The 16,596-nt window shown below is 41.7% G+C and overlaps 1 protein-coding gene across 3 annotated transcripts in view; it reads left to right on the forward strand.

The window, feature by feature from the left end:
- Positions 1-16,348, forward strand: part of dab2ipa (DAB2 interacting protein a) — a 50,617-nt gene extending 34,269 nt beyond the window's left edge. Inside the window, exons 6-15 of one of the 3 annotated variants that reach the window (XM_030772671.1) lie at positions 1,619-1,763; positions 2,377-2,521; positions 3,984-4,220; positions 4,552-4,753; positions 5,830-6,008; positions 7,323-8,217; positions 9,649-9,801; positions 12,160-12,362; positions 12,691-12,778; positions 14,568-16,348. In XM_030772671.1, coding sequence (XP_030628531.1) covers positions 1,619-1,763; positions 2,377-2,521; positions 3,984-4,220; positions 4,552-4,753; positions 5,830-6,008; positions 7,323-8,217; positions 9,649-9,801; positions 12,160-12,362; positions 12,691-12,778; positions 14,568-14,735 — 2,415 coding nt within the window. In that variant the 3' untranslated portion in view covers positions 14,736-16,348. The remainder of the gene's footprint in view (positions 1-1,618; positions 1,764-2,376; positions 2,522-3,983; positions 4,221-4,551; positions 4,754-5,829; positions 6,009-7,322; positions 8,218-9,648; positions 9,802-12,159; positions 12,363-12,690; positions 12,779-14,567) is intronic. The other 2 variants (XM_030772679.1, XM_030772687.1) reach the window with 2 other exon arrangements.
- Positions 16,349-16,596: the final 248 nt, after the last annotated feature.

The following is a 16,596-nucleotide window of genomic DNA, read 5'->3' on the forward strand; positions in this document are numbered from 1 at the left end:
CCGCACCACTCATCCTGCCGACTGGGCCAAGCCCATACTGATAATGCCAGTCTCACTAATAACGTTTACAGACTCCACAGCACGTAATTCACCACCTTCAGTGTTCATTTTGACGCCTGTTTTCGCTCAGCCCAATGAACCGTCGCTGCTTGGTTTGACTTTGAATAGAGGTTTATGCTGTGGTTTGACTTTGAATAAAGGTTTATGGTGTGATTTGACTTTGAATAGAGGTTTATGGTGAGGTTTGACTTTGAATAGAGGTTTATGGTGTGGTTTGACTTTGAATAGAGGTTTATGGTGTGGTTTGACTTTGAATAGAGGTTTATGGTGTGGTTTGACTTTGAATAGAGGTTTATGGTGTGATTTGACTTTGAATAGAGGCTTATGGTGTGATTTGACTTTGAATAGAGGTTTATGGTGTGGTTTGACTTTGAATAGAGATTTATGGTGTGATTTGACTTTGAATAGAGGCTTATGGTGTGATTTGACTTTGAATAGAGGTTTATGGTGTGGTTTGATTTTGAATAGAGGTTTATGGTGTGGTTTGACTTTGAATACAGGTTTATAGTGTGATTTGACTTTGAATAAAGGTTTATGGTGTGGTTTGACTTTGAATAGAGGTTTATGGTGAGGTTTGACTTTGAATAGAGGTTTATGGTGTGGTTTGACTTTGAATAGAGGTTTATGGTGTGGTTTGACTTTGAATAGAGGTTTATGGTGAGATTTGACTTTGAATAGAGGTTTATGGTGAGGTTTGACTTTGAATAGAGGTTTATGGTGTGATTTGACTTTGAATAGAGGTTTATGATGTGATTTGACTTTGAATAAAGGTTTATGGCATGGTTTGACTTTGAATAGAGGTTTATGGTGAGGTTTGACTTTGAATAGAGGTTTATGGTGTGATTTGACTTTGGATAGAGGTTTATGATGTGATTTGACTTTGAATAAAGGTTTATGGTGTGGTTTGACTTTGAATAGAGGTTTATGGTGAGGTTTGACTTTGAATAGAGGTTTATGGTGAGATTTGACTTTGAATAGAGGTTTATGGTGTGATTTGACTTTGAATAGAGGTTTATGGTGAGGTTTGACTTTGAATAGAGGTTTATGGTGTGGTTTGACTTTGAATAAAGGTTTATGGTGTGGTTTGACTTTGAATAGAGGTTTATGGTGAGGTTTGACTTTGAATAGAGGTTTATGGTGTGGTTTGACTTTGAATAGAGGGTAATTGGTGAGGTTTGACTTTGAATAGAGGTTTATGGTGTGGTTTGACTTTGAATAGAGGGTAATTGGTGAGGTTTGACTTTGAATAGAGGTTTATGGTGTGATTTGACTTTGAATAGAGGTTTATGGTGTGGTTTGAAAAGGGGACAGGTTCTGTAGTGTGGTCTAGATAGAGAGTTTGAGAAAAGGACAATAATTTTACACTACAGTGACCTGTAAAAGGAGGACTAATGCTAAACCACCCACTGGGCAGTTGTTTTAGATGTCTCCATTTTCCACTCCTCAGTCTGAGACGGCAATAACTCTTTTAGGTAATATCTCTCTCACAAACCCGGCTGTCATCTTGTCACCTCATGGCGGTATTCTTGAACGTTTGCACTTTTGCTCTTCCTCTCAGGACTTCCTGACGGACCTGATGATGTGCGAGGTGGATCGCTGTGGGGAGAACGAACACCTCATATTCCGCGAGAACACGCTCGCCACTAAAGCGATAGAGGAGTATCTTAAACTTGTCGGACAGAAATACCTTCAGGATGCCTTAGGTGAGACTAACACAGTCTGCCAAAAACCTGGGCTACCTCCGTGCCCCCCCCCCCCCCCCCCCCCCCCCCCCAAAATGCAACTTTGTTTGACTCATGTTGTGAAACGGTTCTTGATAACCTGCTGAATGGGTTTGATAAGAGATAATCCAGTCAAAATAATCCACCCAGTCTATGCAATTTATCACTCTAACAAAGTAAATTTCTTTTTGTCAGTCACGACACACAGTAGCAGAGTTGGAAAGAGGAAAAAAACACTACTTTGGCTACTTGTTTCTTTCTCACATAATAGAAATCGTGTCTTTTTTAAGCTTTGTTGAATTATTTAAAACATCTGCCAGACCAACTGGTCTGACAGACATCACAACATGGTGAATGGTAGAAAAGAAGAAAAAAAAATCTTAATGTTATGCTTTTGAAAGCCCTCTACGTCTCTCAAAAGACCTCGCTTTGCAAATTATTTATGCATGCTCTGTCAGAGAGGAATCATAAAGAAAATGTAATGCATCTTAAATGAAAAGGCCTGATCTTGTTTTTATTTATTAATTTATGTATACCTCTAGCCGTCCACTGATTTGATGACTGAGTAACTTTGTGTGGATGTTTCTTTGTCCAGGCGAGTTTATCAAAGCTCTTTATGAATCTGATGAGAACTGTGAGGTGGACCCATCCAAGTGCTCATCCAGCGACCTGCCGGAGCATCAGAGTAATCTGAAGATGTGCTGTGAACTGGCCTTCTGCAAGATCATCAACTCCTACTGGTAACTCACCCATGCTAGACACCATCAGAAAAACTTTGGTTGAAAAGTTGTATCTTCAGAGCTGTTTAAAGTTAGGACACAAGTCTGGAGTAGAGCATGCATTTGGTCAGGGTTTTCAGAGTCTTGCTCCATCTCTGCTCAGACATTTTGTAATGTTTTTGAGGAGGTTCTAGATGGAGGTGGGTCAAATTAATGTTGCAGCAAAACCCTGTGGGAATGTAGCTTTTCAGAGAAGGAACTGCCTTCATTGACTGGGGATGTACACTGGGATACAGAGCATTGCAAACAGTCAAAACCACATGATTCTGCAATTTATGTTTCAACGCAACACCTGTTGCCTGGAACCTTTCTTACAAGTTTTCCATTTTCCTCTAACGTGCCAACCTGATGAACATAATTACCCAAAGCTGCTTTCAGAAAGTCTGGGTAGAGTAGGTATGGCAGAGTTTTTTTCTTTTAGTGTGTCTGTCCTCATTTGAAAAATAACCGGAGATCATGGGAAAATTGGCTGTTTTTGTTCACGAATCGGATATGGGGCAGTTTCAAACCAGCAGGCATAATAGCTTTGCATCTATTTTAGTCCTAATCGTCAGCCAAAGTGCCTTTGACATCATCACACTAGGCAAGCTGATGAGATTTTCACATCCGTGCCTGATGGAACGCAGTCCGTCAGGGACTTCAGTCTCACTGCCTCACAGAAGAATCTTAATTAATGGTCTCGCTCCACCACAGATAAGCCATCGATTTGCTAACTGGGCCACAGCCTAGCAGCGTAATCATTTCTCTGTGCGGAGGATGTGTCAGTAAAAGGACGAGTGTTTGTGTGAGTCTGTTTACTTTCATAAAAAGAAAAAAAAACATCTTGAGGGAGTAGATTAGAGATGATTAGGGCATTGTGTGTGTTGGTGTGTTAGGGTTTGTTGATGTAGCCAGGCCGAGTCTCTGACAGGGAAGAAGAGAGATAGATATATAGATAGAGATATAGGGAGAGAGAGTGATAGAGAGAGAGAGAACAGTCACTCACTTGTTGTTAATGCTTCGTTGAGCACACACAGCAGCAGGGATATGGCAGCATGCAGTGCAAGATGGGAGAGTTACGGACAGCAATGATCCGTTGTCATGTTATTATTTTTTATGTTTTGTGTTTCTTTTTTTGGTCAGAAACTCTTTTATGCTCTGATTTCACCATAAGTGTGTTCTAAGATTTTCAAAGCATCTGGGTAGAGAGATGAACCCTGCTGATGAATCAGGTTATGTAAGACAAATTATTGGAAAATTATGACAGGCGAACATGAACTGAATGTGAAGCCATTCAAACAAGGGCAATCCAAATCAGATGATGAATGCAATCAAATGGCACTGTTTTAAGTTCTTTGTTTATTGAGCACCATCCCCAGTGGTGTGTGTGTGTGTGTGTGTGTGTGCACATCTTCACATTTGCACATCTCTTTCTCTATTGCAGCGTTTTCCCGCGGGAGCTGAAGGAGGTGTTTGCGTCTTGGCGACAGGAGTGCGGTAACCGCGGGAGACCGGACATTAGCGAGCGTCTGATTAGTGCGTCCCTGTTCTTGCGTTTCCTCTGCCCGGCGATCATGTCGCCTTCCCTCTTCAACCTCATGCAGGAGTATCCAGACGACCGCACGGCACGCACGCTCACGCTCATCGCTAAGGTTACCCAGAACCTCGCCAACTTTACCAAGTAGGTGTCCAACCGGCAACTGCACCCCGTATTTAAAGAGCCATTCAGATTCAAACAGGAAGTGTAGCTGTCTTTTGTCTTTTTGGAGGTGTTGTTTTCTGCAAAGTAGTTGTAAATGACATGTCTCGACAATGCAACACAGACATAGAGTTTGAAAAATTACAGTGGTAGACTTCACATTTGTTGGAGGACATGTGACATAGCATCACTTCCTACAGCTTCTACTCTGTGTATTTCAGAAACAAAGCTACATTTTTCTATCTTTTCGCTTCTTTTTATTCTGAATCCGGTGAGGTTTTGACCAGGTTTTTTTTTTTTTTGCTCTCTTGAGGTTTGGCAGTAAGGAAGAGTACATGTCCTTTATGAATCAATTCCTGGAGCATGAGTGGGCCAACATGCAGCGATTCTTGCTAGAGATCTCAAACCCAGAGACCATCTCTAATACAGCCGGCTTTGAAGGCTATATCGATCTCGGGCGCGAATTGTCCACTCTCCATTCTCTGCTGTCAGAGGCTGTCTCACAACTCGATCAGGTGTGTGTAAGTGTGTGTGTGTGTGTGTGCACGTGCATGTGTGCGTGTGTGTGCATGTGTTTGTTTGTGTATTATGTATTTAATCACAAACTCCTTCACACACCAGCAGTTTCACTAGAAAGGACGTTTGCCAGTCTCAAACGAACATTTAGAAATGATATAGTAATACTGTCACTGTCAAGATATTTCTGTCCTCCTGAAACCAATAACATTTTATACTCTGCAGCTATGTGGATCAGACATTTGGGGACATTCTCTTTTTTACAGTTTGTTCTATAGTCATTCCCTTTTACTGTGTTAAAAAATCAGTCACTAAAATAACAATGACTTACATTCTTGTTATAATCTCTTTGGTTTTGGATATGAACTTTATTGGTTTTCCCAAATATCTGTGAATATATGCAATAGCTTAATGAAGAAGTGCAATATGACTTTGCCTTCGGTACATATTGTGAAACAGAACTCCCATAAATACATGTTGAAAATATGAATGCATAATAGAGCTTTTGTGCTGACAAAACATTTTGCTCTAGTGTCTTACTGAAATTAAAACTGCATGTAAACAGGAATACTGAATATAAATCTGGACTAAGGAGTTTATTGATTCTTTCCTTTCCTCAGTCTTGAGAGCTTAAAATGCCAGTGGGTATCCGCTGACTACAGAAAGAAAGCCGTTTTTACTGAATTAAAAAAAGCGACTGAGAGTCTACGTGCTTAAAGCGATAGAACTAGTTGTTCTCAGCAATTAAAGGAAGGTTCATTTTAAAACATGCTGACAGAACTCATTTGAAGTGAGATGAATATTGTGCCGTTAAACAATCAGAAGAGTAGTCATGTGTCAAACCACATTACTGAGTTTACATTCATCCATTTGAAAACGTTGGGTGTTCTGATGTGAAATACAGACTATAACAATGCTATTAATCCTTGTTTCATCCTATGAAAGACGTTTTTTAAACATGCTCACGATTGACTATTCTATTTACTTTGAGACCAACGTTAGAAAAATTTTTCACATCTCAGTTTCTTCTTAACAGTTGTCCTTGACTAATAACTAGAGTGCCCTTTTAACACAGAGCACTGCGTCTAAGCTCGGCCCCCTGGTCCGTATCCTGAGGGAGGTGAATTCAGCTCTTACAAACCCCTGTGGAGCTCCCATCTCCTCCCCCACTGAGCGTGTTGGCTCACCTGGCCTGCCTGGCTGTAGCATCTCCACTGGCCTGCAGAAGATAGTCATGGACAGCGAACTGACCGGGTGAGACAGAATTTCCATCGTGTACAAAATTCTTTCACGTATACACAGTATCCATTTAATTTAACGTTTTTTTAAGACAATGTTTAATGACAAGTTCTTGCAGGATTGAACAGTATCTCTCAGACATGATCAAAGCCATGTTTTGGAACAAATTAATTATCTGTAGTACCAAAGTCTGTAACATACCTTCCGTGTTTGTAGAAAATAAACTCTGCTATAGCAGACTGATAAAACTACGAGGTCCGGACGTTTGTTTCTGTCATTTTGCTAGCGCGCATTTCTCCTTTGCATTAACATTTCTCTTACAAAAGGAAATCATTCTTAGCTATGCATCCTAAAATGCGGTTGACTTAAATGGCGTAAAAATATTTTAAAATGATCCTTAAGAAATGTTTAATTGGTCTGCGTATGACGCAAGAGAACTATGAGAGACGGTGGATCAGGAAATGAAACACTGCGAGTTTCAGTCATAATCACAGTGCAGGCTATGAAGTTTCCGCTTCAGCCAGGAACCCAATAGAGATCAGAGATAAGATATTTTTATTATTTTCTTAGAGTGCTTTGCAAAAGAATAAAAGATCTTTGGTCTTTCATCCTGTTGAAAGCACCCTAGCAAAGGCCGGTTGTAAAACTAGATTATGGCTCCACTTATCTGTCCGCGTTGTCTGAAACAGGCGAATATTCTTACACAGATTATGTTTTAAAAGCTAGGAATGCACAGTCAGGGATCAAATGTGAAGCTAAAGAGATGCGTGATATCTCCCAGAAGATAAGGCAGTGGATGCAGTAAAAAAAATGAATAATAATAATCATAATACATACATAATGCAGCCCTCGGTACAAATGAAGGCATGAAATTGATCTGTATCCACAGACATAATCATGGCCTCTGAATCTGTCTGTTTTCCTCCACAACGCTCTGTAACCATCAAGGTGTTTTCACCAGCATACTGCTGTTTTCACCAGCACACTGTGAAATGGGCAAGGGGATGTTCCTGAATAACATGTCTTAATCACTACAAGAAAAAAAAATAAGCATGAAAACAGTAATTCATCAAATATAAATGTATGTCTGTCTTGATAGCACCTTGTTTCTCTGTGCACAGCGTGAATGAGTGTAATGGTATAGGTGTAACCCTGTGATGATTTCAGTAACAACACAATTCCAGTGCGATTGTCTTTTCATGAGCTCAGTGTGGTTCAATTTCAGTTTAAAAAAAATAGCAACATGTAACATATACATATATTAGAGGTCATTTTGAGTGTCTTTGTGTTAACTGTACCCAGTCTAATCACCTCTGTATCATTTTACAGGTTAGTAGATTTCACCAGATTGCCATCTCCAACTCCTGAAAACAAGGACCTGTTTTTTGTGACCAGAAACTCGACAGTGCAGCCATCACCTGCTCGCAGCTCCAGTTATTCAGAGGCGAATGAAGCTGATGTTCAGATTCCTAACGGGAGTAAGAGCCTGTCTATGGTGGACCTCCAGGACGGCCGGGCGCTGGAGAGCGGCCCCAACGCCTCCACCAGCGACTCCATCAACGATGCCCAGGCCTCGGCCGGAGGGGGCCAAAGTGGAGTGTGGGCTGCACGGACACCTCAGGGGAACGTACCTGGGGGGCCCACTTTGAGGAAGACGGCTCAGACCCCCACCACACCGAATGCGGAGAACGCCCCAGGCCGACCGCAGCTTCTTGCTCCACTCTCGTTCCAGAACCCCGTATACCAGATGGCTGCCGGTCTGCCTGTCTCGCCACGCGGCTTGGCCGACTCGGGTTCCGAGTGTCACAGCTCCGTCAGCTCCCAGAGCAACGCAGAGGAAGGGGCGGGGGCCGGGGCTAAGCACCCCTTCCTCAGCCAGGCCAGCGTGGGCGGAGGAGGAGGGAGCAGCGGGGACGAGTTCGTTCGGCGCTCCGGAGAATTCACGCGCCGCCAGCAGTCACTCACGGAGACACAGCACCAGACCAACGTGCCAAGGCAGAACAGCGCCGGACCGCAGCGCCGAATAGATCAACCCCCTCCACCTGTCACCAGGGGAAGAACTCCCCCCAACATGCTCAACACCGCACCCTACCCGCGCCCCTCCAGTGGCAACATGATGTCGTCCTCTCCTGATTGGCCGGCCGGTGGGACCAGACTCAGACAGCAGTCCTCCTCATCTAAAGGAGACAGTCCTGAAAGCAAACAGCGCACTCTGCACAAACAGGTGAGTGGATGACTTACAGTCAGACCACTGACTGTTTTCAGCTTTATTTCTCATCCCCACCATATCTTTTCATCACAAATCAGAGTTTTACACGTAGAATCCTTCAGATTTTGGGGTTAGGAGCCAGGCGGTAGTGGTTTCCAAATCAGGGATTCGAAGGTTGTTGGTTTGAATTCCAGTCAGATCAGAGGGAATGCTGACTTTATAAAAGACACCTGATGGTGTTAATGCTGTCTCATCTGAACACTGCTGGTGTGCCCTGGAGCAGGACCCTTAACACAGAGTTACTGTAAACGGGTACTGAAACACCATGCATGCTCTTCTCCTCTCTCCTGCTATTTACCGCAGTACAAAAGCCTTAAAAACAAAGACCAAGCTAACTTAGTGTCCCTACTGTGATTAAGTAAATGTTAGAGAGAAAGTGTCACAAATATATCTGGAGAAGTAAGTTTTATGATATTCTCTCCCTTTCTATCAATAGAATAAAGCCATTGTGCCGCAAGCAGAAAATGAACACTACGAGAGAGGAAGAACACAGCATCACTAGTTTAACCAAAGTTCCCAGTATGATTCGTTTAGAATAAGAACTTTAGATGAGAAGATGTGAGGGGAAAGGATCAAAGCAGTAGAGGAAAAGAGCCTGATTCTTTTGCTTTCCAGCCCAAATGGCACAGTTGGAGGAGCAGAAAATGGAATAGACAAGCAGAATTAATTGCTGGAGTTGAGTCTCTGCAGTAGTGATTAAGTGACTGTTCAAATCACCCAAACTGTTTGTCTGAAATCTGCTGAAATGAATCTCCATTAAAACTTGATCAAGCGTTTTCCAGCCGAGCACAACTGCCGTCTTCACCTTGGAGAAATCGAGAAAAAAAAAAAAAAAAGGAGGAAAAGGGAGAAAAAAATGTTTAGGTTGACGTGTAATAGCCTGCTCTCTGTCTGCCCTTCAACCTCTCTCCTCTTCTCTCTGTGAAACACACAGGTTAATCAGGACTAAAAATACCGCATGCATTTGGCTTAAAATGAAAAGGGTGTAAAGATATTTATGTCTGTGTTTGAAAATATTAATAGCATATGATGCAGGCCAAGTCCTCTGTGCTAACTGTGTCACACACAGGCTATCAAACAGAGCTGGTGATGGCATTTATCTCAGCTCTTTCTTTTTGTCACTTTGTGCTTTTTTGCGGTCTTTATTTTTTTTCCAATGTATGTTGTTTGCCTTCAGCTTGTGTTTCATCCTAGAAATATCATAGTGCTCATTATTAAGTGCACTATCTTTCCTTTTAGATCCCTCTTCTTCTTCTTCTTCTCTCTCTCTCTCTCTCTTTCTCTCTCTCTCTTTCTCTCCCCTCTTTCATCTTTCCTCATATATTCTCTCATTCCCTGCGTTTGTATCTGTGTTCATGTTTGCTGTGTGTGTGTGTTTTTCTCTAGGCTCCGTCTCCAGTGAATCCCAGTGCTCTGGACCGCACTGCTGCCTGGTTACTGAATATGAATGTGCAGTATGTAGAACAGGAGGGAACTGACCCAGATACCAAACACAGAGATGACGTCAAAAATAAAGACGAGCTCACACAAACCGAGAAGGTAACAGTCACAACTCCTCATACCCGTCACAGTTCCATCTGTTTACATTACAGTTTCAATACAGATTTTTTACATATTTACATGTTCTGTTTGAACATACATGGTTCAACAGTGGCTACACTGTAGCAGCCGTTTGAATTTACAGTTTGAATCTCTCCAATAACAGAAAAAGATCACAGACTATTCCTAACATCCTTTGTTGGAAGGAGGGAAAGATTTATTTGTGGGTATATTGTTTGGCCCAGGGACCAGCCCTGAATGAAATTCGAACGAGAATCAACAGTGATGTGAGTCACAAGATATATAAGATATCTGAGGAGCGGGGATTAATTTGATTTTTGATTCCCCTAGTGTAGTAATTTAGTCTGACAGCCAGCCCTGGTCTCAGCTACTGTGTACTGCAGCAGAGAGGGAGAGAGAGGGAGGGGGAAAGGGAAAGAGAGGGTGAGAGAATCATTGTAGGTTCACTGAGAGCATGACCAATGTAGGTTGTCCTTCTGGCAATTTCTTCTGCGCTTTAATGAATTATGAGCTGTCCCCTGAACACCCTCACCCACAGCCTCAACCCTCACCCTGTGCTCCACTTAACACTACACAGCGTTGGGTCTTGCATGCTTTTCTCTCTCACAGCAGACAGGAGTTTCCCAAACAGTCATGTTTCCTGTATAAACACTGAGACCACAACCTCTCTACTGTAAAGATGTTACTTTTTCCCTCAAGCTTTGGAAGAAAATCAGAAACCATGGCATCACCCCTTACCTCACGTGTAGGCAGATTTTTCAGAGAAAACGTTTTGGACTCAAGCGATGTGCGTGGTTATGTCACTGCCGCACAATGGACACAGGGGCTTAACCCACATCTGGGCATGGTCCAAAACCCAGCTTTGCCACGTTTTCCAATAGTGGCAGCTCATGTGCGGGACTGTAACGGAACGCGTGTCTTTGCCCAGGTGTGTCAACCATGCTCCCTGTATAGCCGCGTGTTTGGTATCGCGCGTAACCGCGTCCCGCGGCTGTGTTACATTCCTCACTGAGTGTGAAGAGATGCAGTGACTATTTTCACACATGTTGAAGGAAGCGTGTGTTTATCTCCTTCACCTACAAAAAGGTGTCTGCCTTGTGTTAGTGGGTAATTTGGCAGAAAACCGAAACAAACTAACAGAAAAATATTTCAGATGATTTAGCATTCTAGTGTTTGGTTTTAAGGTAATTTTAACACTTCTTAAAAGTACTCGCAGCTTTTTATTATTGTTTTATTGTTATTCTGTATTTATACCTAGTCTTTAGAAACCATATGCTGCATTGGGAATGTCTTCATAGGGTGTAAAGTGCATTACCTCTGCAATTTATTCAAGGATATGAATACCCTGGTAGGTACTGTATTAAACGGAAAACCAGAGCCACTGGTCAACAAATCAGAAGTTGCCCTAAAGTTTTATATTTATTTGTTTCAGGTCTTTCTCACGTGAGCTTCAGTTAAGGTCGTTTTATTCCAACTAGGTGAAGGAATTCAGGGGTTCAGAATTGCATAACCAGAGGAGTCGCGTGGTGTCCTGAACTGTTTAGCACGCTGTTTGTAACGCTGTTTCGCTGCCGCTGAGGATCTTCGTAAATCTATTAGGGATTTGCATGATGGCCGAATTCCACAAGCTATCAGATATTTGCCATAAACCTTTGATAGATTTTCACAGCTCAGTCCATTCGGATGACATTATCATAGAGACAGTATTGAACTTTAATGCGTAGCGCTAACTGCACAAGCGGCTGTAAATGTAAGCTAAGCCCAGTTACTAGCAAGTGTTTTTACCGCTAGCATATAGCGTAAGACGCAGCATTCGACTCGGGCAATAAAACATTTGGGAAGCAATTAAATCTAATGGAACTGTTGAGGCAGTTTTGCGTTGTCTTCTCAACCTCGCTCTCTCTCTCTCTCTCACTCTCTCTCTCTCACACACACAACACAAACACAAACTCTCTCTGGTAACACCGCACACAAGTCACCTGTTATTCAGTTATAATTAGTTATTGATCTTATTGTATTAATTGCATTGACCTTAGTTCTGCATTCTACTGTTTAAAGTTGTAACTCTTTCACCATAATAAAAAATAACGTAAATGTGAAATCAAAGTAATATTTCTGCATTATTTCAGATGCCCCTGTGCAAATTTAATTAAAAATATCAAAAGAAGATTGAAAGTACTGACTAAGTGTCATTGGTTTTCGTAATGCTCAGATGCTAGCAGTCACTGCTGCTTCACGGTTTATCACAGAAGCCCAGGCCGCTGTGAAAGGTCAGCCGCAGAGCCGTGAAGCCTCTGGCGGGCCGATCTCGCTCTGATCTCCCTGTGCCCTTCTCAGTACCAGCAGGAGATCGCCGTACTGCAGGAGCGACTATGGCTGTCCTCAAAGAAGCTGGAAGAGTACGAGGCGCGACTGAAGAGTCAGGATGAGCAGACGCAGAAGATGCTGCTGGAATACCAGGCTCGGCTGGAGGACACGGAGGAGCGTCTGCGCAGACAGCAGGACGACAAGGAACTGCAGATGAAAAGCATCATCACCAGGTGGGAGGAGTCAGTCGTGTCAATCAGTTCAAAATTAGTGAATTCATACCACCCAAAATAAATAAATAAATAACCAATAAACAAAACATATCACAAGTTGTAGGAAACAATGTTGAAATTCTTAGTTTGTTTAGAATTATGCGACAGTATATAACTACATTTTGCAAAGTGCCATTCTGTTGCTGAGCTTAAGTACAGATACAATGACCCTCACCATCTGTCAGCTCAATCTAAATCTATATTTAAATTATGACAGATTATTTTAATGAATGTGTTTGTGTTTTTATGTTTTGCGCGTGTGTGCGCGCGCGCGCGCGTGTGTGTTCAGGTTAATGTCTGTGGAAGAAGAGCTGAAGAAGGACCACGCTGACATGCAGGCCATTGTGGACTCCAAACAGAAGATCATTGATGCACAGGTTAGGCTCCGGCCCTGCCCCCACCCACTCCACAAACTTTGTAACCCATGTGAACCCTGTTAGAGATATGCCGGTGTTGTTTACAATCTTTTATACGTTTCATTTATCCAGTCATTGTTAAAGATGAAGATGAACAGTTCATATACTCTGTCTCTCACTGGTATTGATGTTGTGGTTTGTACTGGTTAGAGGTGTACCTTTGAGTTTATGGATTTTTCGACAGTTCAGTTCTCTGCTCACTGGTGTGTGACCGGTGTGATTTGGCTTTGCCGAGATGCACCACAAACAAATACTTATGAGAATACGATTGCTTGTTTTCTGTTGAGCTCTCCCCTGCATATTAAGGGAAATGAAGAGCCACCAGTGCAGGGCAGTGGCGCCCCCTGGTGTTTAAATAACACTAAAATTCAGAACTGTGCCCAGTGCAAACTACTGGCTAATCACCCTGCCTTCATTTTCTCAGTCAGACTGTTGTACACTAGTTTAATTAAGCAGATGATCGTATTTATTTCACTGAAAGGTGCGCGCTCATTTTTTCCATAGTTATTTTTATGTGTTACATCTTTATAGATCAAAGACACTCCAGACGGTGTATTCGTACAGTTAAGGGAGAAGCATTTTCTTCCAGCTTGCATTTTATGATGGATAGATAGGTAGATGGATGGATTGATGGATGGATGGACACATTAGCCAAACCATATTATTTTATTTTGCTCTATGTCATTATTAATCCAGACTTAATTTTCTCCCCCAGTGATCAGTAGCTACATTTGCGATATAATAATTTAAAAAGAGTCGCTTAACCAAAAATGAATGAATGGCAGTGCATTCTACATATGCCATTGTTTAGAATGGAAAAAAAAAACGATCCAGCAGTGAAAGCATGACTGACATTTCTACAGTCAGGCCCTGGGGTTGTACATGGCAGTAAATCACGTACAGTTGACTGTTTATAACCGCAGAGGAAAACTAAAGGAACTTAAATTACAGTGTCTGGTTGTGGACGTATCTTTAAGTTCTCCAGAAAAATGTATTGGAAGGAAAAATCAGTCGTGGCATGAAATGACTGTTGAATATTGAGTCTCTGAGATGGTAATGCATTCTAATCTCACATTTGCACCTCTGAAGGTTGACTGAAGTAGATCAGTAGATTGGAATGTCTTAGAGCTGTTCTTTACCAGCCCCCCGATGGAAATTTTACTCTGTTGTAATGATCCAAAAGCCCATTTAGTCTCCGACAAAATTGGATGTAGTTCGTCGGCATAATTACAGAGAGGAGAAGAAAAATTGTAATCGCCGCTTAATGAATCTGAATTTGATGAGGTTATTTGATGTGCGGTGCATCAAAACCATGTCTTAATTATTCAATAATTTGATATTGAGATTATATGAGGGATGTGAACACAGTGCGTCAGCAGTTCAGATACGTGGGTAGTGGGAAGGGTCACCTTGGGTTTCATAGCTTTTAAATATGCAAGTTTTCAGAGCTCCTGTTACACTCCTGTTTTTGGACTGCTGGGTTTAAGAGTCTCTCTCTCTCTCTCACTCTCTCTCTCTCTCTCTCTCTCTCGCTATCTATCTATCCATCCATCCTTCACTGTCTCTTTCTTTCTCTCTCTGTATTTCTCTCTCTTTTCTCTGCTTATCTATCTATCCACCTATGTATCTATTATCCTTCTCCCTCTCTCCCTATCTGTCTATCCTTCACTCTTTCACTCTATCTATCTGTCCGTCCACCTATCCTTCACTTCACTGTCTGTCTTCACCCTCTCTCTCTCTCTCTCTGCAGGAAAAGCGTATAGCGTCTCTAGACGCGGCTAATGCACGTTTGATGAGTGCCCTTTCTCAGCTGAAGGAGCGCTACAGCATGCAGACACGCAACGGCATCTCACCCACAAACCCCTCCAAACTGCAGATCACCGAGAACGGAGAGTTCCGCAACAGCAGCAATTGTTAACGCGTCCGCTGTGCAGGCCAACGGGCCTTCCAGATGGACAAGGGCTATGGCTAAAAGTGACAATATGTCTCAACCACGCAACACACAAACACACACACAAAACAATCTGAGGACTTCGTTCTTTTTTGAGGAAAGCGCTCCGTTATGTAGCTTCGGCCGCTCATGGTCGGCAGACGTTACTAAAAGAACTCAGAGCTGACAGAGAAATGAGCAGAGATGCCCATGTCAAAGTGGTCTTGTCTGTAGGAGACTGCTAGGTTTATTAAAAACGCTTTAGTGTGTGGTGAAGGCTTTAGCGTAAGCAAAATTAATAATAAGACCAAGCTGGTTGGTTAATTCAGTGGCTTTGTTGCAGTCTTATTTAAATCTTCAGTAAAATTGTGCCCCAGATGTTTAACCATGTAGTTTTATGAATTGCTCTAGTAGCTATATTTTATCATAGACAAAACTATGTTGTATACTGTATTTCTCAGAGTGTTTCTCAGATAATGATCTCACTCCTCGACGGTCTCAAATCTGCCCATTTTTCTCATCGCCCATCTCACTGAAGAGCATTTGGTTAACGAGCTCTTGAGTTTGACCAGACTTCCCTCTTATTACCATGTCTAATTGCCAATAATTTCAATTGAACAGTGTTTTAGCCTGCAGCATGTTAAATATTAGAATACTTAAATGAAATTCTTTGTGTTTTAAAGCACTGTTCAGATGGTTTCTTTCTCTTTTTTAATGAATCATTCCTTGGCAGACCACCTCCTCACAAAAAATTTGTTCTTTTATTATAAATTTAACGTTTTCACACATTCATTTTCTTTTCTTACCTCAAAGTCATAAGCTCGCATGTCTCGTACTAGGGCTAATAGTAGCACAAAAACGCTTTATTACAAAACTGCGTATGGTAAGGAAAGAATTTTAACACTACATTATATTTGTTGCATACTTTGTATGTGCATCTATATTAGTGTATTTAGAGGTGGTTCGCCTCGCTAATGTACATAAAATGTTTTTTTTTTAATGGACTTTGGAGAAAAAAATATTTTGTACAGTGAGCGTAATGTGTATCGGGTTCTGTAGTACGATATTGGAAGTCAAACTGTAATCTCTAATTGTAAATTCAGGTGCTGCTTCTAGACACATCAGATTTCACTGTACTTCTAGTACTTTATCCCCTTAATACAGATATTTCCCTGCTCTTAACCTGAAGTGAACCATTGATGCTCTGTTGTGATACTTATAAATGCTTTCAGACACTAATTCGCTATTTTTGCGTATGGCGGTGGCTGCGGTGAGCAGCTTCTCCGGCCGTATCGAACATCTTAAAAAGTCAGAGTCAAACCTGAACCAAACAAGCCCACCTCGTACAAAAAGTCCACTCTATGCACTTTTTTCTTTAGCATTAGAATGCACCCTTTAACCAAATTCAGTATCAGTATACTGATAATGCTTACACAAGCAGCAGCTGAGACCTGGCGTTTTCGTAGGGCTGTTACCGGCTTCTGTGAGTGCGGAGGAATGAGCTTGAAAAAAGATGTGTTTTAAATGAATGGATTTGGGAAAGGCTGTGAAATCTACCCTCAGTCTAAAATTGTGATTTTTTTTTCTGTTTCTCCTTAGCAACTGGTCAAAAAAAAAAAAAAAAAATATATATATATATATATATATATATATATATATATATATATAGTCTCAAAGTGTTAGCGTGACCGCTTTAAGCTCTTTGAGAACAGCAGTTTTTCCCAGATTGTTCCGGAACACTAACAAAAAACTCCGCATTGAATGTGTGTGTGTGTGTGTGTGTGTGTGTGTGTGTGTGTGTGAGATTTCCTTGATCAAACAATAACGGTAAACAATATGGCATAAAAGG

This window comes from Chanos chanos, chromosome 1 (assembly GCF_902362185.1).
Source record: "Chanos chanos chromosome 1, fChaCha1.1, whole genome shotgun sequence".
In the NCBI taxonomy this organism is placed as follows: Eukaryota; Metazoa; Chordata; class Actinopteri; order Gonorynchiformes; family Chanidae; genus Chanos; species Chanos chanos.